At 43.4% G+C, this 25,363-nt stretch overlaps 1 protein-coding gene across 1 annotated transcript in view; it reads right to left on the minus strand.

The window, feature by feature from the left end:
• The window catches only part of AMFR (autocrine motility factor receptor, E3 ubiquitin protein ligase), a 26,343-nt gene extending 1,353 nt beyond the window's left edge, over window positions 1–24,990 (minus strand). The window contains exons 1-12 of the mRNA XM_010072940.1: window positions 24,877–24,990; window positions 22,830–22,994; window positions 20,867–21,019; window positions 16,498–16,538; window positions 15,591–15,723; window positions 14,908–15,041; window positions 13,145–13,255; window positions 9,905–10,095; window positions 8,162–8,265; window positions 6,024–6,158; window positions 4,887–4,970; window positions 406–590 (exon numbers count right to left, since the gene is read on the minus strand). Coding sequence (XP_010071242.1) covers window positions 406–590; window positions 4,887–4,970; window positions 6,024–6,158; window positions 8,162–8,265; window positions 9,905–10,095; window positions 13,145–13,255; window positions 14,908–15,041; window positions 15,591–15,723; window positions 16,498–16,538; window positions 20,867–21,019; window positions 22,830–22,994; window positions 24,877–24,939 — 1,499 coding nt within the window. The 5' untranslated portion in view covers window positions 24,940–24,990. The remainder of the gene's footprint in view (window positions 1–405; window positions 591–4,886; window positions 4,971–6,023; window positions 6,159–8,161; window positions 8,266–9,904; window positions 10,096–13,144; window positions 13,256–14,907; window positions 15,042–15,590; window positions 15,724–16,497; window positions 16,539–20,866; window positions 21,020–22,829; window positions 22,995–24,876) is intronic.
• Between the last annotated feature and the right edge of the window lie 373 nt (window positions 24,991–25,363).

Raw genomic sequence — 25,363 nt, forward strand, 5'->3', positions numbered from 1 at the left:
TTGGCAGTAATTTCAGGTGGAACAGCACCAGCAGCGTGGGCTGACACCTCTGCCAGGAGACAAGCTAGAGGTGAGCAGAGGACTCAACACAAGTAACACGTCCTCCCTTATTACAGGATCCGACTAAAGCCCACTGAAGCTGAAGAAATCATCCTCTGATTTCAAACAGCTTTGGAACAACCACTGAGGAAACTGTGGTCGTGCTGGGACATGTGACGCTATTTCAGAGTCGGGTTTATCAGCGATGGTTGTCTTAAACAGCACCCTGAGCCTGCTGCAGCAGGTGTACTCACTCCTTACTACCTTCTGCATCAACCCAGGCTCTCGGTGGTCATAATCCACTTCAAACCCACTCTGGGGGACTATAAATGAGTGGTCAGGCTGGAGTTTTAGGAAGGAACATACTTTCGAGCTTGCTGCAACAAGTCCTCCTTCCGCTGAACCAACATACGCTGCCTTTCATCAGCTGACTTTGAAAAGCGACTTCCCCTGGCCTCAAAATCTTCGGCTTCACTAGGCTCCGTGTCCATTTCACTGAATTCCACCATGTCTTCCAGTCTTGAGTTGAGTTCAAGCGGCACTCTCTCAGTCTAAGAGAAAAGGAAAAAAGTCATAAGTGTTTGCAAATTTGCTAACAGGGCTTCTTTGTATCAAATCAGCGAGCTACAAAGAGCTGTCCTTTTCTGAGGCATGGGAAGAAACTCGACTCTCACCTGCTGCACCCAGTTCCCTTGGGCTCCTTTGAAAAACCCAGCCAAAATACAGAACAAAGCTATTTCAAAACGTGTTCAAAGAGCCTGTATTCTACAACGCTGTAGCTTTTATGCCATGTTTGAAAGTAATCTCAAAGACAAATATTAGTCATAATTAATGCTCTGTGAAAACTGGGCATTTGAAACAATCAGATTGTGCAGCTGATTTGACAAGCAATGCAACAGTAAAGAGTTTAAAAAGCTGAAATCCACCTACTGAGGAAAGAATAGCAAATGTATTTGCAAGAAGGATGTGCTTGAGAAGGCAATTTATGAGGCTTCGGTTCACCACGTTCTGCAGCACCCAAGTGATGGTGTACTCGGGCTGCCAGAGCAAGGCTGGCAGCTGTCCCAAGCACGGCGTGTCGATAAGCGAAGCTGGCAGCCCCGCACTTAGTACCTCCTCACCCCTGACAGCCGGCCGACAACGCTAACGTGAAAACAAAGCTGATGAATGATGACGCTGATGAACTACCATAGGTGCAACAGTGTATCCTGATCACATCCCGTCATATTCCATCAGAGCAGCTCTGCGATGGGAAAGCAAGATGTTACCAAGCGCGGTAGCATCAGGAAACAAATCACCTCAATGAAGGGCTTAAGGGCCGAGCCACCATTTGGTATCCCAGAGGATTACTCAGACAAGTAGGATGCAGCAGAGAGGCGTTAGCCAGTCGGCTCCTCAGTTTTGCCTTGTTTTGGGCCTGTGGTATAGGCACTGCAGAAGCCCCAACAGCGGGTGGCGTGGGCACTGGGGGGGACCGCTGCCCACATCCCAGCAGCCGGGCTGAGCAGCACACAGCCTGCACCGCGCGGGTTCCAGCAGCTGATGTGCAGAACAAGTTGAGTCACTCCAAAGCCCTGGAGACATACCGGTAACACCATCTCCCTGACACAACACCTTCAGAGAGCGAAAACCAAGACAAACATCCCTTCCCATCAACAAGGTGATCCAAGCAGGAAACCAGAGCAGCACGAACACCGCAACCTCAAACATGAGTACCTCCTGTTACAAAGATGGGAAAACCACCACCCTGAGCCCATTCCTCTGTCTGAGCACAAGAGTGGTTATTGAGGAGGTCTTAGAGACAAAAATATCACAACTCCTTGCAGTAACGGTGATGACAAGCCTCAGTATGAAAGCAGATCTCACACGCAGAACCCTGTAACACTACAGAAACTAATCCTCCTGCAGGCTCCAAGAAAAAAAAGAATTAGTTTCATGAAAGCCATGGGATGCCTCAGAAGTGTCTCTCAGAGTCACCAAGGAGTTAGGCAATGACAATAGCTGGATTCTCAAGGAGGGAGGCAAGAGCTGCACCAGGCAAGCTTCAACTTTATAACGACAGCTTACTAGCTAGGTCTGAGTGGTCCTACCCAATCTCCCCCCGGGATTACAGAAACAGATAAACACACAAAAAATTTAAAGGATAATCTTTAAATACATTTTAGCCCATGAAAATACAAGCTTGCAGAAAGCAGCTATAGCTGCTCAGGGATCTGTTCTTCTAGGGAGTAACAGCAGAGTAAGGAAAGAGAGGAGGAAGGGCAAACATGACCGGGAGGGAGGGAGAGCGAGCCTGTGGAGCGTCATGCACACTGCTGGAAGCATGAGCATCTCAACGCACAATGGCAGGAAAGCAGCCGCACAGCATCTTCCGGAGCACACAGGCCAGGACCGTCAGAAGCCATCGATGTTTAGAGCATTATCTCACAAACCTTTATCACGATTTACATCATGATGGTGCTCAGAGATGTCTCTAAACCACCCTTAGCACTGACACCCCAAACCCATAAACTACATTGGGGCGGGGGGGGGAAATCAGTCATTATCTCTATCTTTAGACCCTTGAACTCCATAATTAAGTCATAATGTGACGTACGGCACGGAGGAAAACCAACACTACTTGTGAAGCAGGGTGCTTTTCCTTGAGCACATTAGTTCCTCCTTTATTTCCAACAAGCAGAACTCCAATGGGTTTGCCAGTTGCTGCTGGAGATCTACAAAGATTCTCAGTGGACATGTTGATTTAAAAAAAGAAGGAAAGAGATGGAAAGCTTGTAAAACTTATTCCAAAGCTGCAGCACAAAGCAACTAGAGTTGCTGTGGTCTCTCTTGGGGACTGTGTCATATGGTGTGAAGTTACATCTATGCACTATTTGGGAATTCAAGCCTCACCCAAAGGAGATGATGAAAGGTTCTTACATCTCTTCCCACCTGCATTTAAAAAGCTTATTAAAAATCAAGTGCAACCTGCTGAAGTAGCTTGTTCGCTGCTATACCTTTCACACAGATGAAGAGTTTGAGTGACTACAGCAACATGTTCTTCTGGGAAGAAGAAAGAGAACATCTACAATACGGCAGGTACTCAGTTAAAAGCCGAAATGGACATCAAAGAGACAAAAAAGTGTCGAGAGTTTCCTAGATGAAGGATGCCCCTAGGCTCCCAAGTCCTCTCTCCACAACAGAAGTACTACCAACAGCACGGAGGTAAGCAAGCTTGACTCCTAGGTTTAGCTCTGTGGCTACGTAACAAGGGTGATCAGCTTGTTTGAAGCCAGCCTAGGTTAAAACTAAACGCACAAAGCATTTACGAGGCAGGAGGAGGACAGCAGCAACTGGAGCTTCCACTACGCTACCCAGCAGCAAGTTTCTCAGTCTCCCGCTTCAGCCCTTGCCTATGAATCCCACTTGGCACAGTAAATATCCATCCAGAAGCAGAGGCCACCAGTTTGTTCCACGTGCCCAGCCACAGCAGCTGCATTCAGCTGCAGGAAATTCATGACTGTTCACGTATCTCCAGGCTATCACTGTGCTATTCTACAAAACAAAAATACATTCTCCATCCAAACCACCATTTGCTCCAACTAAAACACATCCTTTAAGCCAAGCTGCAATTCAGAGCAAGAAGGTGTCACGATCAGACAGCACGTGCTCAAGGACATGACGTGTGAACACCACTCCCAGGTTTTTCAAGTTCTGCAGAAGGAAGGACAGAGACACGGGCAGTGCTTGGGAGGAAGGACGGGAGGTGAACAGCAACACTCAAAGCGAGGTTTGAAGCCTGTACCAAGCTAAGGAAAACTAGTTAGATACCATTTGTAGAAAGAGAGGGTTTACTCATAAAGAACAGGGAAAATGCCACCAAAATGAAGCTTCAAGTTAACCCAAAAAGTTACTAAAGACTTACTAGGTGAAGATTTTCATTCCTGCAGTTCCACACCTCCTGTCCCTGGCTCCCACCAAACACCTGCGCCAAACCCCACCGCCTCTTCTTCAGCCTCAACTGCAGTATCAAACCAAATGAAAGTTTCTTCTGACTTGCAGCCTGCTAACCAGGGAACTGCCCCAGTTCAGTTCCAGGTGAGGACCAGGCTGGCAGTTTGGGTGGTTCCAGGCTGCCAGGAAGTCACACACCTCACAAAGCCTCTCTCTTTCTAAGCCAGCGGAAAGGGGGGTTTATTAAACAGAAACCCGCACGATTTTGCCACTACAGTCAGTGAAAACTAAAGTGGAATGAGATGTTATTCTGCTAGCAGGCTGATTTTTTTTTCTTCCTGCCCCATTTTAGCTAGCCCACTCTGCTTAACAAAGCCCTTGTTGAGGAAGAGCAAACCCCATTATCGTGCTTTATAGGTAAAAGGGCTACTATCTCTTGGCCCTGTTTGTATCCCACTCCACTCATGCCAAAGCTCCCCATGTCTCCAAGTGCTTCCTCCAGAACACAAAAGAATTCTTATACCCAGAAGAGAAATGGTAGTCATTTTAAGGGAAGTGTCTGGAGACATACAGAATGGGAACGGGAAGAGCAAAGCATCCTGCTCTTCATATTCCACAGGTTGGCATGGGCCTGACCAGACGTGAACACAGACACGACCTTTTGCTGTTCTTTGTATCACATGAAAGCATTTTCCTTCAAGGAGGAGAAAGAAAAGCGCACAGATAATTATTTACAGGATCACCAGGCTGAAGCCTTGTCAGAGATTACAGCATTTCAGTCGCCTGACAGTGCTAGCTCTGGTGGGAAACGCAAGGAAGGGCTGCCACCAACCTGACCTTGTCCTGAGCCAAACGCATTTATCTGCCCACACAGCTTCTGATTGTGCTTTCTGCCCATTTTTATGCCAAATTACCTGGGTGGCAGTTTCAGTATCCTCCTGATCCGTACTATGCCGTTCGACAGAGCTGTTCGATGCAGGTCTAATGCTATCCGCACGCTGAAATGCAAACATCGTGACTTTAACACAGCGTGTGAAATGGCAAAACAAAAAGGAATTCTGTGAATGCATTCAAACTCTGCCCTCTGCAACATCATGTGTTATGTTCAATTTAGAAACAGATAAGTTAGCAATAAACAGAATGTACTGTGTTGAGAGAGGATCCTCTCTGCTTCCCCACCCGCAGACTCCAGATAACAGCACTATCTGATGTGCACAGAACCAGAATTCAATATTCTTATTAACAGAAACATTGTCCCCAGACTGCTTTACTGAAATTTGCTATCACTAATTAAGAACAAGGCATCGTTTTGCCGACTACTTTCTTTGCAGAAAACCTTCCTAAGTGGTACAATTCAATTATCTGTCAGCAGAGAAATCAACTGGAAATGTTCTAAAGGCTCTGCACAAAAGCGACTGAGAAGAGCTGCTTTAACTGAGTAAATATTTGTCTCTAGTCTAGCTAGGAGATTTTCAATATATTTTTGGTACATGACTGAATATACTGCATTTACAGATATTTAAACAAATAAAAAACAAATCCCAAGGCTTTTTTACTAGAATTTGGCACTATATAATGTGTTTGAGACCGTACAGACAAGCACTCCATGCATCCCGCAGTCCAACCACATCAATAAGGGGCAAGCCACAGAGCATGGGCGATAGACTCTGACTTTCCTTCATAAAGAAAATCCCCTGTATTATAAATGGATAGTGCCAAAGCACACCTGAGACCCATCCTAATACATGAAAGGGCCTGCTTCTAAGGGCCACAGCAAGGAACAGATGCGTATACCTCCATCTCACAGCACTGTGAGACGTTCCAACTGAGTCAGATGTTGCGACACGGAGATATAACATACACTAGACTGCCAAAACTGGTTTGGCCCTTCTGACTGCAACATCTTCATACAGGCAAAATCTGAAGAATAATACTGCATTAAGCTAAGCTGGATTCACCAGTGCTTCCACTGACCTCACTGCCCTCACTCACTATGAACAGGCGCAGTTCTGGGGTAAGAAGGTCAGGCGTTGTACGGTCTTAGGACTTACCTGTGTGGGGAAAGGTACCTGGATGCGTCCTTCTAAGATGTTGTCAGTGGTGATCTCTACGGACCGGGTTAGCTGCAGATCCTGTAGAACTAAATGATAAGGAACCTGAGGGAACATCTCCTGAATCTGATGGGCCTGGAGAAAAGAAGGTTTATACAGTCAGTGTCAGCAGTACACAAATATTAGCTGGTAAGTATTTCAACAGAAAGAGATGAAAGAAATAAACAGCTCAAAGGTGTTGTTTACGATACGATAACCCACAAACTGAAAGAAAGACAAGAGAAAGAAAACCCACGCTGGTATTGACATACCAGGCAATATTTTGATTCCATTGAAGCCAACAGCAAAACTGCAGCTCCTATGGAGACACCACATGTTCCTGAAAACAGTGCTTGTAGATGCACAAAGGCTTCAAAAGCTTCCCAACCCTCCTTTTGTGACAGCCTTTTCAATAGAGATCTACACAAAATTAATGAGTGACTGAAAGATCAACACCGAAAAAATAAATAAATCTCATTTTCCTTTGTCCCAGACAGGTTCCAAACTGGCACTGGTAAGGACAAGTGGAGTAAGTTTTAATAACCTACTCTCTCCAGCCACCCTGCCTACAAACCAGTTTAATAGGATCTGAAAGCTCAAGTAAATTAAACTGAGTTGTCAGATAACCATTATTATTGAATTTCAAGTTACTTAAAAAAATATCTAAATTAAACAGATAAAAGTAAGAGGGCAGACAAATAATATGCTTTTAGAGTCCAACAGCTAGACTTCATTAAATATTAAAATCTGTATTTTAACTAATGCTGAAAGTTACAGGGGTAGGGGAGAATGAGAACAACAACAGTAAGAAAACAAAGGGTGGAAGGAGTTTTGAGAGCAAAGCAAAAACTATGCACCAGCTGACACTGAGTTCAAACAGAAGCAACTATAGCAAATCTAACTCTCCATTGTATTAGCTCGTGATCAGAACAACTGTTTTATCACTGCAGCCTCTGGCCTCTCCCTCGAAATACTTCCCTAGATTTTTATTCAGTAACACAAAAGAGAATTTAACTTATTTTCTATTAAAAGTGTGTAACACTGTAGTAGTTTGCTAACCTGGGCCTTTCCATTAAAGCAGGCATTTTAATAGAAGTTTCTACTGTACTTCTAATAATACACAATGCTAAGAAATCATTCCTCATTCTTAACAAAAGCCCGTTTGTGTCACTGTGACCAGTAAAAGAAAAAAAAAGACCGACCTTAGATGGAGAGTTCCTGCATATTTAACTAGTAAATCATCTGCCAACACCTTACCACTCCCTGCCCACCCTGCCTCAAACCCCCCAAAAATGGCAGCCTTATCCTGTAGAGGCTTAAACAGTAGTGAAGGCCATGGGAGAGATCTCACACTTGGAAAATGTCCTCACTTTCATGAGGTATCTCACTGAACATTCATTAACACGCTACAGCACACAGTGGCCTTAAGAACTCAACGGAAACAGCACTTCTCAAACTAAATGAACTAAGTGTGTTTCAGGAGGCCATATTCTTCCCTTTTTGTATTACATCAGAGTGTTTATGTACGACAAACCTGGGATTTCACCCCCAACACTCTCATCATCGTGATGAATCGCCAGGAGTTGGCTGTGCCACAGAGAGCCCCACCTCACACTGACACGACACTCGAACAGGAACAGCCATCTCAGAGCTTAGTGCTCTTAAAAATCAATACTAAAAAAATCAAAAAGCTATAGAATGGGTTTGATCAGTTAGCACCTGACCAACAGCTAAATTCTCTAGTTAGACTCAGACCCTTTGCTACTGCAAGTTGAGTGAAGATAAGTACTAAAAAAAGGCTAAAGACGTTGCACTAAGCATGCTGAGAAGCCTGCCTATCTACACAGAAAGTGTATGGCATTTTTCTCCCCCATTTACCTACCTCCAGACCTGTTCTTTTATGTTTGCACATTTGAACCAACAGATAGCCCTAACTTCACTAAAACAAAGCTCCTCTCACTCAAAAAAAGTACCCTTCACGTAGCATCTAACCACTGCTTTGACTTCCTTCCCCCTTATGTTCTCCATCCACACGTACTCTTCCTTCCCCCACTATGCAAACAGGAAGGCTGAGGTGCAAACTATTAGAGCAGTCTTACCATAGCATTAAGCTGGGAGTTGCTGGCTTGTGTGATACCGAGGATGTTTGTAGTATGCATCACTTCTACTGAAAAACTGGGCAGCCAGCTGGCAATGCGAGAGCCTAAGAAAAAGAAATCACTGAGAAAATCAAGCAAGAATATGAGGTTCTCAACAGGTGAAGTACTTCTACATGTATTTAACATAAGTCTTCATATTTCCACAAGTTACATGTGAGGAGTTCTGCAGTGCAATCCATCCCTGAGGACTCCCAAACATGGGGATGGCTGGAGTAAATCAGCAACTGCTGATCCTCACTTCAAACATGGCCACAGTGGCTTAACAACCTGAGGGCCAGAAACAGATCAAAAAACCCAACACATCCTTGTTTTCTTTTTCTGATGTTTCCATTAAAGGGAAAATTAAAATAATCCAGAGCCAAATTCAGTTCTGGAATACATTAATAACCCCAGTAATTTTATTAGAAATAGGCCAGCTTCTAAACACGCTGAATCTGGTCGCAAAATGGGTCAGCTATACGTGGCTGGCGTCACTGAGAAAATATGACCACAGAGGGACACAGAGTAACTGAACAAAGTGACTGCTGCAATCATGTGCTCAGGCTCATGGCTGGCTCCCTCCTTCTGCATTTCCATTTAAGTAAACACAGCATTTGCTCTACGCCACTCCTCCTTCTCTCTCCACAGTAATTTTGCAGGTCTCCAGGCCACAAGTGAGCACTGGGGAGGACAGCTATCAAGAAAAAGAGCAGTATTGTAAATATAAATGTCCTTTGGAGACCTAAAGCACCCCAAAAGTGGGAGCCATGCAAGAAGCTATCAGCCAGTCTCAGTGTAGCTAGAAATGCCTGACTCTTCTCTGCTCATTATTCTCCTCCCACAATCTCCAAAGATTGCAAAACCAGCACAAAGAACAGGTCACTGTTTAAGTTTGCAGCCTCTCAGCTACATGATGGGAGCTCCACAAGGACAGAGCCCAAAGCTGAGCATTTCTATTAGTGAAACCTACCGAGAAGCACCAAGACTGCCATCAAAACCTGGGAACCTGCAGAAGACAGGCACACACCAATACCAAAACTATTTAAAAAAAAATAATCTGTAAGATAAGCAACAAGCTTGTCTGCACATGCAGAACTCATCATGGTCTGAAATCGTATCTGCTTTGTGAGTACTTACAACTCACCACCAAAAAAAACACCACGTAAAACTGTTCCGGTTACACAATTCCTTCTAAGAATAAGCTTCTGCAGACTTCTGCACCTAGCCAAGCCTTACAAGTTTCTTGCAAACTGAGTGGCAAATGAACTTTTGATAACCTCACACTAGCTAGGGATAGGGGAAAGATCAACTTTCAGACTGCACCACATAGGTTCCTTCCTCTTTGACTGTCACTGATTAACCAGCCACCTGGTACCAAAGTAAGACACGTGAATTTTCCATTCTGTTGATCAACAGAGCACGCAACGAGTCAATGCCAGCAGTAAAGCTGCTAACCACAAGAAATCAAGGAAAAGGGAGTACTTGTACAAAATCTTCCAGGAAATCTCTGTAGCTCTGGCCAACCTCAGAAACACTTATCTGAGCTCTTGCAAAAGAACCATTAGAAGCATAGGTATTTGACAAACACAAGTAGAGGCTCAGTTTAAATTTCTGTTGAAACATGGACAGAATTCCCCTCTACAGAAGGCTGTATCCTTCATTGATTTGGGCAACAGCATCAGATGTCAAATCTGCTCAGCTCACCATCGAAGTGGAAGAAGTGATTGTGCTGGTTCAAGCGTGGTCTGCCTTCTGCTACTGCCACGGGAACCAGGTTCTCATCCAGGTTTTCCCTTTGGTGATCCTCCCTCACGTGATGGCTGTCAGTGATATTAAGAGACATTCTGCAGGTGGGGCAAGATGTATCTTGTTCCAGCCAGGACCGCAGGCATGAGCTGACAGGAAAACAGTAGCATTATGGTGAGCTTGCAGTGTTTTTCCAAGACATCAGTATCACGAGTACATCAAGCAGCTGTAGCATATTCTGTACAGAACATCAACACGGACTGCTCAGAAATAATCTGTGAGGTACGCCTGATGAGCTCCTGGTGACTCTGGCACAGGTTTCTTATTTCCTTCAGCTGAAAATACTCAAGTGTTCACTTTTTATAAACAAGCATGCAGATTTATCACAAACTTAAACCACTTTCCAAGTTTGTTGTCCCTCTAGCTCAGAACAAATAAGTTTTGCCTGGAAGGGGAGACAAAGCATTTCTTCTCTCTCACCATCCCCAACTGAAACAGGACAAACACCAACTGGACAAGTCTTTAAAATATACTGACACATTTTCATGGCAGTTCTGCCAGTGAGATGTGGCAATGGCACTTCCACAAAGTTTTTCACATATCTTCTCAAAAACATCAATACCCAAATCACCACCAAAGCGAGTACCGCTCTGAGAACCCTCTAAGCAGGTGAATCAATACTAACCAGTGCTGTGCCATTATATGTTTACTTAATTCTGAACATTTGCCATCTTGTAAAAAGTGAGAAGTGTTTGAGATGCAGGTTTAAACACTCAGAGCTAGCACAGCTCTGAGTTTTTGATTCTGATGGATATGACCGGGTTGCAGTATTCGTCAGCATGTTAAACCTAACATTTTATTTTTCCCTTTCAGTACGGAAGAACTGAACCTCACAGAACTGAACACATCTCAATACTACAACATGTCCTTCACACTTGCAGGGTGGGGTTTTTTTCCAGGAGAAGCTCTCAAAACACTTTAGAAAAGTAGAGACATACAAAAAAGTCAAATAAACCTGTTTCCCAAATTATGGATTTGCAAATGGAGCGAAGGCACAGATCACAGGTTTGGGCTGCCAGAGCACGGAAAAAGTCCAAACTGCAGGATTATAGCAAAGTCCAGGATCCAAGCACTCTGCCCAATTCCTGAAGCTGTAGTGTATAACCGTATTGCCAAAGTGTTCTCCATCACATTTACATGGAGGGATACGCAGTGTTCAGAAATTACAGCCATGGGTTTCCCAGAAACAACCAAAGCACTACAGTAGAGATCTACCATCTCCCACCACCGTGGCCATCAGCACAGCCAGCAAGCTAGCCCTTCCGATGCCATCCAACTTCATCTCCACTACTACAGCAAAACCACCCTGCACACAGCAAGCTCAAAGCTCTGCTAGAGTTGTACTCAAAAGGTCACTTGTGAAACCCCTGGAGTGACACAAGCTACCATCATGCTGCTGCTCCTCAATGGCTCAGCCATGGAGATGCTGGAACCGACATCAACCCCCTTCAGCCTGCATCAGCACCAGGCCCTAAAGGTTTGCAGTCAGCCAGCCGTGGTTACACCTGCTTTGTGCCGCACAAGCAGAAGGGCTCAGTCACCTACAGCACCTCAGCAGAAGGATGACTAACAACAGGCCAAGGTCAACAATGCTTCAGAGCAACAACTCTTTTGAAATTGCTTCCTAAAAGATAAAGGAGAGAGTTTCAACAGAGCCTAAAAGATTCAGACACCCATTCCCATTAAACTTCCTCAATATTTAGGCACAGAGTTGACCTCAGCAATGAGTCTCCCCTGCCATCTTCTCTTCTACTCCAAATAAGTGGCTATGAAAAAAAATCCCACATAATTGAGAATGGACACAATGTTTAGCCTGTTGGCAAAATCACCAGGCTTTTATGAGGAAAGAAACCATTCTCAGGTTGTAAATAGGGTTATTAACTACATCTGGGTTTATATGCAAGCTTAAGTCATCCACTGGAACATGTTCCCTCTCTAAATGCACCAAGGAGATAAGTGTAACTTTGCTTCAGAAAAAAATACAAAAGGATCCTTTTAGACACAGAGAAAACAACTTTCTGAAGAGAAGACCCCCAGGCTTCTCAAGTGCTCAGTAGGCAATTAAATATTCATAGGATTCAGCAGCATTGGAAGAGGAATTTCTGCTACAGAGGCACATTATCTCATTAGAGACTTCTCAGAAAAGAGATAAATATTTATGGCAAGGTTTGTCATAAATGGAAACAAATTAGCACACAGATTACAACCTCTGGTTTGGCAGTTACCAGAAAAGTAAAAATCTATTTGCAGAAAGTAACTTGCTTGTGTGATGCAACAGGGACAAGTGAAGTGACCATGCACATTAATCACATGGCAGTGCAGAAACTCCTCATCCAGCCCTCGTAGCTCCTTTCTTATTTAAGCACAAGTATGAACACGAAAGCACTGCTAAAAAAGACCCAAGAAAAGGTGCATCTAGATCAGCACACTTTCTCCACAAGCATCTGCTACTATTCGGTACTGAGTGTAAGAAACTGTACACAGAGAGATTCTTTGGCCAAGAGCCTCCCAGTTCCTACTACCAGCTGCTTACAGACCCCTTCAGCTGATTTGGTTAAACTCTTTTACAGCCCTGACAGACCCACCCACCCATGAAACCATACACTCAGACCTGACCCCCACAACTGTCCTGAAGGACTCATCACCATGCAAGGACGTACTAAAAGGGAATATTCCCCATTTTCTCTTTAAAGCTGATATCTGAAAGGACTTAAGGATCTAACTAAGTGTTCTTCCTCCCATGAAAAAAATCAACACACCCTCACGGGAGAGGTGCTGCATAGGATAAAGTGAGGGGGGGGGAAGAGCATGCTTTACCAAGCAGCTACACAGCAAGGTAGGGTACAGACTTGCAACTGAGATACCACAACCAAACACTATCTACCCACCAGCTGACAAGATGCATACTCTTAGTTTGGGGGGAAAAAAGAATGCTCCTGGTGAAACAACTCAAACATCAAAATGACTGAAGTGAAAGCGGCTTGTACTTTGCTATGAGGAGCAGACCACGATGACCCAGGCAGTAAGCTTTCACAGCTGACGGGTCATTATTTGTCATCCTGCTGTAACTTTCAGACATGTCCATATATCCCTTCCCTTCTATGGTCAGGCACACCCTCTCTAGCCCCACCAACGTACTTGTGGAAGAGATGGCCGCAAGGGAGTTTCCGTGCGGACTGCATGGAGTCCCAGCAAATGGCACAGTCATCGTTATTGACTGCTAGCTCCTCTGGTGTTGCAACTGCAAACCTACAAAGAAGAAACAGACAGAAGTAATGACTGCACCCGCTCAGCATGGCCTCCTGTCTAGAGAATCCTGCACTGAGAAAACTTTATCCTCCACATTAACTTTTCCTTGGGAGAGCTGTGCCAGCAGGTTTGCTATTTTTTTCCACAATTCAGACTCAAGACTGCAAAGGAAGACACACACACTCCCGTGCCTTCTTACAGGCACATTTTTTTGCACATCTCCACATATGTCCTAAGTGCAAAAAGCTTTGACTTAGTATCTTCCAAGAAGTAGGATCATTAGGTTGAGAACCTCAAGCTATAATTTGTATAGATTTGGATTACGTCATTTTTCTAAATGAGCTGCAATAGCTGTACCCACTAAGATGTCTTCTTGGGATCATAAGCATTTATGGCCTCAGATTTTGCCAGCCCCCATTTGTCTTTATTTTTTTTTTTTATTTTTTTTTACTACAGCACCATGAAGCAGCTACTACATAGCATCCAAACACAAACAATATAAAGATGGGTGGTATAACAACATTTCACAGCACTGCTGGCATGGGATATACCCGAAAAACAACTGCACAAATGCAGGGAGCTGACTGCCATTGGCAGCTGCAGGAGGAAGCTAGAATGTGGTTCTTTCAGAACAATTAGAATGACAAAAACACATCAAGTGGCTCAGACAAGAACTCTGAGACACTTGACTCAAACAGCTTAGTGAGCAGCTTAAAGGGGTTTAGCGGCTGCATCCTACTGAAAAGAAACAATGCACTGTGGATGAACTTTATTATGCAGCTGTTAACCTGACATTACAGCCATTAAACGACTCTTCACAAAGAAAACCTTGGGAATTTCTAGAGAAGTCAGACTTCTCCATCCAGACCACAGCAGCAGGCATCAGAGCTAGTCAAACCCAGTGAAGTCCACAATAATGGTACAGCGATGCTCACTCAGAAAGAGTAAAACTCCTCGTTGCTCTTAAAATGAACGACATAGCTGAGTTATGAAAACACTGGATCAGAGATGCAGCTGCCACCGTACTAGGTTTCAGCAGGCCTCTCGATTCCTCTGTATTGCCTCACCATGGGGGGATGGACTAAAGTAATCCCAAGGTGCTCCCAGCTCCACTGCAAGTACAGCCTATTTAGAGTTGGCGTCAGGTTTAATAAATACACACTTAAAGCTGAGCATGTTTTAATTAATATTTTGATTTAATTTCAGGCTGCAACTGAATAGTATGGCTTAATGAAATTAAAATATTTTATTTCCACCACAGCCAAAGCCAACATTTGACAACAGAAGCAGGCAGAGCTCTGCAGAGCTTATGTCACCCCAGCAGGGCAGTGAGAACACAGGAGAAGAAATACTGAACAGGGGAGTTCACTTGTAATACTGTAATACTGTAATTACTTCACCAGTAATACTGCTATTAAAAAAGTCAATCCTACATATCCGTTAAAACCAGAAAGGGTGACCCCAGTAACAAATAAAATGGGTAAAAAAATACACTAAGTGTAAAGACTTAAGAGCTGGATTTGTAAGACTGCATCTCTCCAGTTTACACTATGCCATCATGTATCAAGGGAATGTGAAAGAATCCCAACTTCTTCATCAGGATCCTCTCTCCAAGACCCACATCAAGACCCCAGAGCAAATAAGAGGCTCACCTGGCTTCCATGTTTCCAACCACACGGAGGTAGTTCTTGTGCCGCCGAATTCTTCGTTGAACTTCGTGAAACAGGTAACGCAGCTGCATAAAAATCACCAGGCTCGCCATTGACAACCAGATATTGCCAAACAGCTTTGGAAAAAACAGAAAGGTGATTAGAAACAAACACCAAGGGAAACAAGAGGCTGACACAAGAAGCTGCATCAGGTCTTAAAAGAAGAAGAAATCAAGAAACCAGGACTGAAAGATTTTTCTTTTGTTGAGACCGTTCAGACTAACCACCCATGTTCACAGGTATTACTACACATTAGGTCTTCAGGTACAACTTAAGCAGTGCAGCATTTATAAGAAGGATAAACTATTCAGTCCTGTTCAGATTCATGTCCCCTGCTCCCAATTAAAACAATTCAGTCTAATATTACTCAATAACAAAGCCAATTAAATACCTATTGAACAGATAATTACACAGTAGTTAATACTCCATAACAAAGTTATTTGTGAGGACTCCAACCACATGGGAGGAAAGAATGCCAGAACCCCCCATGCCACATTTTCCTCTTTATTAAATAACTTCTCTGTCATATTTGGTTCTTAAGCAAAGCAAAAAAAATCTGAAATATGTATAAGCAGTACCCTCTAAGGCAGGTCTACTTGTTCAACCTTACATCCAGTATTTCATACCAGCATATGAATATGATGCATCAAGTCCAGCGAAAGCAAGGTTAGCTCCATGATAAAATCTGTGTAGTAGACGTAAGTGCCTTTGCCCTCCCACGTTCCTTCATGGTTGAGATCCCAGAGATGAATTATGTATCTGCAAGAGCAGGGAAATCAACATTATTCTATCTTTTTTATTCAATAGCACCTCTAGCATTCAAACTGTTTTATCCATTTTTCAAACAACTTCTGGATATGGATTCTTTGCTTTCCTATGCCCAGCATACCTACTCGGTGCTTTCCCGGGTGACTTTTTTTTAACGTTGCTGGTTTCAAACAGCAACATTTTAAAAACACAAGAAGCAATCAATGCTTAGCCCACACTGGCACTAGGTGCCAGAGGTGATGTAGCATTTGCTGAAAACTCCTGCATGTACCAATAGCCAATCTTGGGACCACAGGAACTACAGACCCGCATTTTTCAGCACAAGGTGTTTCTCAGGTGAGGCACTACAGCTTGGTGACAGACCTGAAATGCCAGTAGTGACCCGGACACAGAGGTTCTGTGCTACATGTCACGTTCTACATATGCATATGCCCATGCGTTACAGATACACAAAAATGCTTTTTTAAAGCAAAAATTCTAGAGATTAAGATCTTAAAAGAAACCCACTAGGTTGACATTAAGTAGCATGTATCAACCCTCATACAGCAGCACCAATCCATTTTAACCCATGATACTAGCACCCACAAAAGCTATCCATGTGTCACAGAATTCCTGCTTAAAAATAGTACATTCAAGTTAACCACCTTTGTCCATCTCCAGACAGGCACTTGCAATTCACCAAGGTAATTACATACACCTCTTGAATCAACATGCTATACAGACCATCTTCTTCAACAACCATCCTGCAAAACATAAGGTACTCACCGCAAAATCACATGAGCAGTTCTGACGGTCACAAGCAGTGACTGCAAAAGAGGGGAGGAAAAAAATAAAAAGGTGTGTTAGCACCATTCCGGTAGGGACAGTGGTACTGAGGCAGGAGCTGAAGGGCTGTAACAGAAAATGCATTTATTGCAGCTTATCGAGTGCCTGTGAACCACCAGTCACTGTAGACAACTGTGTGCACAAACACAAAGCTATACACATAAACATGGAAGAAATTCTCAAACACATGATGCTCGCAGAGCAGCCATGAGCATCACTTGTTAAGTCTCATTTTTTCCCCCACTATATAGGACATATTACCTTCTTCGATTCTTATCACTGAGTGTTGAGACCACAATCCCACCAAGTACCTTCAGGTGAAGGTAGCACACTTCTCCTCATCCCACTGCTCAAGAAAAAAAATCTGAAGAGCAGGAATTTGAGGAGGAGCCATGGAAGCGCTTTCAAGTAATTTTTTCCCTTTGCCGAGATGTAAACGCTGCAAAAGTAACTTCTCTCTTTAATCATACTCACCTCTCTAGGCGAAGTACAGAGAAAAAAACCGGAGCATATCAGAAAGCACAAGCAGATCAGAAGTGCAAAGACAAGTCACCAGCAAGGTCTGTTTCCAGAACACCTAACCAGAGTCCCATGGGCCCTTATCACCTACGAACTGGGGCCCCATCACCTCTCTCTAACCTGTCAGGCCCACAGTGCCTCGTCCCTTCAGGACACAACGTCCCTTCGTCCCGACAGGACAAAGCCACCTCAGAGCCTGTCCATGCTACCCTGCAGTTAGCCAGGGCCAAGTGACACCAAGATGCAGGGGATTTATAATGAGCAACTGAAACCACCTCTGTAAAACTGGTCTGATGGCATGCCTTCAGCATCAGTACCATAAACAGTACAGAAGAGGCACCGACACCACCAACTTCCCAATACAGCAATAAACAGGTGGTTTGAATAATTTTTTTACACCTGTAAAAAAGCGTTCTTAAAATGCCGTTATGCATATTTCACTCTTAGCAACGTATCTGCCAACTGTTTACCAGTTGGCTTTAAAATAATAAATAGTGACTATTTAGACACCAGGACAAACTTTTCTCCAAATAAGGGCTTCAGGATAAGATCCACGCATCATTCAAATAAGATTAGGAAAAGTCAAGAAGGTAGCAGCAAGTCACCTAGCACGGTGTGCCATTCTCATCACAAACATCTTTCATAACAAAGTTAAATTAGCACACAAGCTGCTCCTGCAAGGCACGTTATACGAACCTCTTCTGTCTCCTGTTGCCCCACATGTGGGTACCAGAAAGAGACTACACCTTGTTCACAGGGCCTCTTCAGCTATGGAGAAGCTTTGAGCAGATCAGAGAAAAAGTAAATACTAGTAAATTCTAACCATGCAACTGAGGAAACAGAACAATTACCTGAACTGCTGGATGGATATGCCACTGAGCATGAATTTGTATCAAAAACAGTACATGTGGCATAAAGTCTCTGATAAGGAAGACATCTGTCAGGTGGAAATCTGAAGAGTCCAGTCTTTGCAACTTTTAAGAAGTTAAAATGTAAGTCAGCACTTGGAACCTGTGGAATTTCAATACTTCCCTTTCATCCACCATTTTGTTGCCAAGACATTACTTATACTGGTTAGTGCCCAGGCAGCAACAGCAGCAAAATTATAAGGATGAGCTGGTGCAGATTTGGTCAAAGCACTGGTCTCCGGCTCCTCCACTGTTTCCAGAAATGCATTTCAATGCTCTGACATGAGAAATACTTTGCAGGAAAGTACAGCATTGCATCACAAGTTACACAACTGTGCCACCTGAGGTGCTAAACGGACAGAAAGACACTTTCAGCAGTGACACCTCAAGAGCTCTTGCTCTGCTCCGCTACACACGCACTGATCCCCCACAGACTCCGTGACACTGGCAGATCCTAATTAGCGTGCGACTGGAAGGCACTCAAACCCTAAGGCAACAGATGCGGCATGAGAAGCTGTACAGGAAAACACAGTATTATCTGTAAGGTACAATCCTAAGATTTGAATATCACTATCATTAAATGGCCTTAACGGAGGTGTATGAAACAGGATCGGGGGGTGGCTGATATAAGAATGGAGTGATTCCTTCCTACAACAAAAAAGCTGCAGACACAGACTGGACATTACTTGCTAAACTATAATTCTCAAAACACCATACGTTGAGGCAAAAAACCTTACTGTTTACTCAAAAATACAGACTGTTCTTATTCAGCCTTCTCTGGGCATTTGCACATTTCACATCCATGCTTTGCAGGAAAAGAAATGCTGACAAACGACACAGAACAAGAGGAAGCCTAACTAAAACCCAAGAAAAACATCTACAGTCCTTTATTGAAGCGCCTGAGGCACCAAGCTAAATCAATGTTTGCAGAGTCAGGAGAGAGACGAATAGCTTAATGTAACAATATAATTAAATACACACTACTGGAATAGACTCAGCAGGGTCCCTCTCGAACAGCATCACACAAGCCACCACCAGGAAAACATTTCAGTCTACAAGATTTAATGCCTTTTGCTGAGAGCTTGAGAACTGCCATGAGGTGTCACTGCTGGGACCTGTACGGAAAGAATCCTACATGTTTTATTCCACGTACACAAGTGCTGGGTATTAAAACCAAGAAAACTAACTCATGGTCACCCAATCCATATAGGGCATATTTAAAGGGTTCAGGAAAGAGCGAGATATTATACAATCTCGTGTGAGGAAAGATTAAACAGACTAGAATTCTTTTGTTTGGAAGGAAAGTCAGAAAGGGAGCAGGAGAAAGGTCTATAAAACCACAAATTGTGGAAGAAGAGTAAACAGGGAATGATTCTTTGCGGTTTCTCACCATAAATAGATGATAGCCAGGGACATTATCAGGCAGAAGATTCAGAACAACTGAAAGACCTCTTTTGTGTACACAAAGCCGAGTTAAACGTTGAATTTGTTGCCTTTGGATATTCGGAGGCCAAAGTATAAATGAGTTCAATAAACGATCACACAACTTTGCAGAGTCCATCTGAGGCTATCAAACACAACGGGCTTGTGCAACCCTCAGCTCAAGAACGTCCTCAAACACCAGCTGCTGCAAACACGGGTAGGAGACCCCTTCCTACACCTTCCCCCCAGCCCCCCTCCGCTGCCCACCAGCAGCGCAGCAGGCTGTACGGATCCCTGCCTTGGCTGAGGACCGTACACTCGCGCTGCCTGAGCCACTCCTTTGTTAATAAGCAGACAGAACAGCTCCCACTGAAATAAACAGCTGGGCCTCATCCTGCAACCCAAACACATACATAAGCACACGGCGCAGCGCTAACGAGGCAACACGTCAGCACTGTAAGACTCCCTGATAAACCTACCCCAGGCTGGTGCAAGGATGATAGATCCTTCTGCCAGGCCAAGATAAGGGACCCAACACCAGCAAGACCCCACCTGCTAGAGACACCCAAAAATCCTCAATGCCCTTCCACCCTGTCATTACAAATCTGGCCTTGCAGCGTATTGTCGTATTTAAGGAAAAGTAAACCGATATATAAAATAACGGAACTGTGGTGTGACCAGTATAAGCTGACTGTTTTCCTTCCTCCTTAATAACTCCAAGTATGAATTCCAGATAGCAGAGAAGAAAAATAAACCGTACATGCTACTTGTTATCTGAACTAAGGATGTGCTAACATGACTTAATTGCAATTACACTGGCTAGCTCCCCTGTGTTTAAGATTATCACTTCCTCAGGCAGAGTGCAACAACCCACCATAACATCCAAAACATACTGATGTTTGCTCCACAAACATATCAATGTTTACTCCACACTGCAAAGGGTTCAGGAGTGCACAAACCTGAGCTGGTCATCTCAGCTGAGACGCATCTTTTTGCACAAACATAAGCAAATCCCATGAGCATGCCTTAAGGAAAGGATGTTAGTCTCATTCCTTTTGGGAGGAATGAAACAGAAAATACAACCTCAAAGACACAGGCTGAGGTGCACATTACACTTTCATATATACTCTCTCCCTCTCACTAGCGGCCATTTCAACCAACCCTTCTTGAAACGCTCATGAAGCACAACCATTATTTTTTCATAGGCTGCCATCTGATTTCAGCATCATCTTAGGGATTTATCCTCTCATTCTCTTCTTCAGACAAAGATTTTTTTGCAGGCTTAAACTCTAAAAAGCACGCAGATCTGGCAACTACTCTAAAAGAGGGGAGGGCTTGTTTGTGTGTTTGGAGTTTCTTCCTTGTGGGCAACGAAAAGGAAACCCACCACGCGCCAAGATACCCCCAAGTGAGGGTGAAAAGCAAAGCAGAAACCACAACACGAACGAAGGAGGTCTCACCTCTGCTGCCATGAACGCCAATGTGTGCATGCCGTGGGTGTAGCCGACAATACCACAGACAACTGCTAATCCACAGCAGGAGAGGAGCATGGCGATGAGCAGGGTCAGCACTCTGATGTGACTGCTCATGGGCGTGGTAGGAGAAAAGGAAAGCTGCAACACAAACACACAACAGGTTTAAAGGAGTACTTCATCCACCCTGCCTTCCATAGTCACCTCATCGAACAAGTCCTCATTCAGGAAAATTTTTTGCTTTCTAAAATAAAAACAATTTCACGGCCTCAACCACGCAATGCAGTAACAAATGACGCAGAATAAAGCTAAAAAACATGCTATCCCAAAGTCTTGTTCATCTCGCTGTCATTTACATTCTCCAGGCTCTTAAAGCCAGAAGGGATCATTGTAATTATTTGATCTAACGCTTAGATCATCTGTGCAAGAAAACCACAGGCACCTTCTCATACGGCAGTTTCTACATCAAATCCACAGCATCTGCTTAGGATGAACATGTGTTTTAGAAAGACACCTACCCTTCACATCCAGCCTTCAAGCCATGAGAATAATTGTTCTGACAATTTTTCACCTTACAGCTGACCTATATTTGTCCAGCTTTATCTTCCAGCCTCTAGCTCTTCCAATGTCATCTTCTTCTGGAAGAAAGAAACATCTCCCCCAAAAATTTAACTTGCAGCTAGAGGCTACTGGACAGAACCTACTGAAAATAGCTGTCCTGTTCAATAGCATATATAGTGTTTAAATTCTCTAAACAACCTTAACAGTAGGATACACCTAGGCTGTCTAAGTCAAAGACAACCCAAGAGGCAAAGTATGTAGGCAGCCCGTCCCCTTATTTCCAGGGCAGGAAGGAGAAGAACAGGACAAGGAAAGAAGGAGTTGCCCAAAGCTTCACTCTGGTCCAACTGATGAAGTTGACACCCATGTTTCGTTTTTATATTGGTTCTTTCTTCCTTGTTCATATCTGGTTCAGTTCCACATCCCCCTGAGTTTGCAAGGCAGATCACACAAGTACCATTTGTCCAAGTACAGAATTACGATACATGCTTTGAATGCAGAAGGAATATAATACGGATTTCTTCCCACATGAGCTCTGTTCTCTCACAGCTTTCTGAACAACACTAAAAATACCAGAGGACTGCCTTGTTCACTTCTGTCTCAATTTTCCTAACCCCAAGCAATCTCGTTTCAAGCTTAGTGCTTAGCTACTTGTGAATTAACAGGCCTTACTGGGTATTAATTAAAAAAAAAAAAAAAAAAAGCACAGAGTCACCAAAAATATATTAATGGATTAAATTTAGTTCAAACTTTTACTCCGGGACAGAGGAGCTGAGGAGAAAGCATATCCATTACATATATTTAAAGGGCAAAATTTACTGTTCAAATTCCAGTTCCTTCTTCCTTGCCTAGTCTTCAATTTCTGCATGTCTACTGAATTTATTCTTGGTGTTAACAGAAGCTGAGATGTAGCTTACAGAGAAACCTGCACTGCATACTGAACTGCAATGTCAAGACATAGGCAGTCAACATTTGGCAGATGTAAATGAGCTTGAAACCTGAGCACTGAATCCACAGAAACAGGTTTCATGGACCAACCCTAAAGGGCATCAATCTAAGAGATGTTCTGTTATCAAGATTTCTTCACTAGGGCATGCTATGAAGACACCTCACAGAGTTATGTAATAGTAATTACAGGGGCACATATAAGGAGCAATTTATTGAAGGAAATAAGTACCTTCAGCTCCATTTGTCTGATGGGAAAACTGAAGGAGTAAGACTGACGCTGCACTTTAAAGCAAGCATTCAAAGCTACTGGGAGTTGCACGTGTTCAGCACTGCAGGGCGGGGATAAGGTCTAAACGATCTGTTTGTAACCTATCATGAGCTAGTGCCTGAACCAGAAATGGAATTTACATGTCCCAAAAGACAGCCCTTAATCCAAACTTACATATTCGAAACGATCCTTGCAGAGCTGAACCATAAGATGAAGAAACACAAGTCCAGAGAACCAGAGGCACCACATCACCACTTCTTCCACTGTCTGAACATTGAGCACACCAAAAATGAAGATGAACTTGTAGAAGATGAAATTCCAGAATTTATCCTTGAGATGCTGTAAAGGAAGACATTTGGTTACTGCAATGAAAGCACTGGCAATCCACTTGCAGGGGAGACAGGGAGGGAAAAAGAAATTAAAAAAAAAGATAGAAGTAGAAATGTGACAACACCTGCTGCATACACATCTTGAATAGTATTTGTCACCCTTACTGAATTAAAAACACAGTAGAAATATTAGTGGTCCTTAGCATCTGTCCAGCCTTCTGTACCACAGCAGCATAACTGTGCAACACAGCGCATAGGTTTCTGCCATGGTTCTAAAACAGTACTTAGCACAGACCACGTTTGGTCCCAGTTAGATTCCCCATGCCCAAGCAGGACAGCCACTGTGTCCTCTTTGCAACGAGAACGGCCACGGTCAGTTAGACAAGGTGCCCGAACAGCCTAGCACCTTGTTTCCAAAAACCTGTCCGAAAGTACAGATGACTAAGAAATGATGACAAAGTCTGATTGCAAAAAACCACAATGCCTACAGTGGAGAATGAGATGGATGAGTAATGACAAAAAAAATTATTCCCACGCACATGCAGTATGAAAGAAACAATATGATGGTCCCAAGCAGCAGATAGCATGCCAGCTTGTTAGGGATAAAAAAAAATATGAAATAAAATATTTTGTTAAAGAACACGATGAAATCACCAGGAGTTTAGTTAAGACAGGCACAGAATTCCTGCACGATGCTGCCATTTTTGGCTTGCCAATATTAATAATCAGCTTCCCTTAACGTGAGAACTGAAGTATGCTCCCGCTGTCCAGATACACATGGATCCACACTGGTACTGCTTTTCACTTCAGTTTTTAAGAGGGTAGAGAACATCCTGGAAACTATCACTGGTTAAAATTCCACATCCTTAATAGTCAACATGGACTGGAAAGAAAATCAGGCCCACTGCCGTCTGACAGAGCCTTCACTCAGAGGCTCTATGGGATATGGATCTCACAGGCTTTGCCAGATCCACGGCTGCTAATGAAGCTTTGCATGTGTCAGTTCTGCATGTCAAAAAAACTCATTTTTCCTAAAGAACTATATTGACACATTTTTTTTTTAAATATATGAACACACCTCAAACCTCTGTCACTGCATTTACACAGAGCAACTTATGCATTTGCCTTTTTTTAAAAAAAAATACAGAGACACTATTCAAACCACTGCTGCTGCTTTCATCTGTGGCAGGATCCTATTTCCAAAAAGCCTGGGCTTTAATAGTCCACTCACTGAACTTTTAAAAACATTCCCACCTAGCCCAAGAGAAGGACTAAACAGCTTGGGTCTTCAGCCCTGCTCACCTCCTTTCTCTGGGCATACGCCTGCCTACTCCCTCCTAAACCTGCGGGTAGGCAAACCATCTGCTCGGTATCCGAGGACGGAAAGCACATCTCCAGCAGCCAAGCCACAAAACAAGGCACAAGAGGGGTCTCAGACTGCCAATGCTGATAACTAACCATGAAACGCAATGGAGAAATGCTGCCAAATGCAAGCCCAACAGAGAAGAATACTTTGGAAATATTCTGAAACGAGGGTGCACTTGTAAGAAATCTGACAAAGTTCATTAAGGAAGCAGGATTTTCAAGTCAACCGTGGGCTCATAAAATACAATAGCAACAGTGAGAAAGAAAAGTTCCCCTCAGAAATAAACTGGAAGCTTGTGGCTGTGGATATCCTAGCTAACCATGAAGGGTTTCCTGGGCAGATCCTTTTCTATACAGTTTCATTGGACAATATTTCAAAAGTGAGAAGTCCAAATGGTAAAATTTAATTTCTTCTCAAATTCACTTTTCTTGTGTACTTTCAGCAATTCCACTTAGAAAACCACACCAGTCGTACACCAAGAAATTGTGAAACGCCACAGGCATCCACGGCAACAAATGGGTCTTACCTGTCTCTCACTGACGCGAAGAGGACCAAACACCATACACTGGATTAGCTTAGCAACCAACATCAGAAAACAGCAGGCAGTGTTCACTAGTACCTGGAAAGAAATAAAGCTGTCAGCAACAAATACTTTTGCCCTGCTTAGAAGGAGGGAGAGAGAGAAGTGGAATGAATGACTAACAAAACCTACCATTGTTCACAGAACAGTATCAGTTACCTTTTTTGTTTTTTGGTGAAACTTAAGCCTGGCCTCTTCCAAGACACATACAGCAGCTGATAAGTCACTTAACTGTTTTCTAGAAATACTGACATGGTCAGTTTGATACACCAGTATATCCAAGAAACAAATCGACCTCTTCATAATATATTTTTTTTTCTAGATTAGCAAATCTTAGCACCAAGGAACATGCGGACAAAACTTACAGATCACCGAGACGCACATTTTGTTTAAGCTAAGGCAGATAAGAAAACTCCAGTTTGTGGTTTCTGGA

This window comes from Pterocles gutturalis, unplaced genomic scaffold (genome assembly GCF_000699245.1).
Source record: "Pterocles gutturalis isolate BGI_N339 unplaced genomic scaffold, ASM69924v1 scaffold46027, whole genome shotgun sequence".
Taxonomy (NCBI): Eukaryota; Metazoa; Chordata; class Aves; order Pterocliformes; family Pteroclidae; genus Pterocles; species Pterocles gutturalis.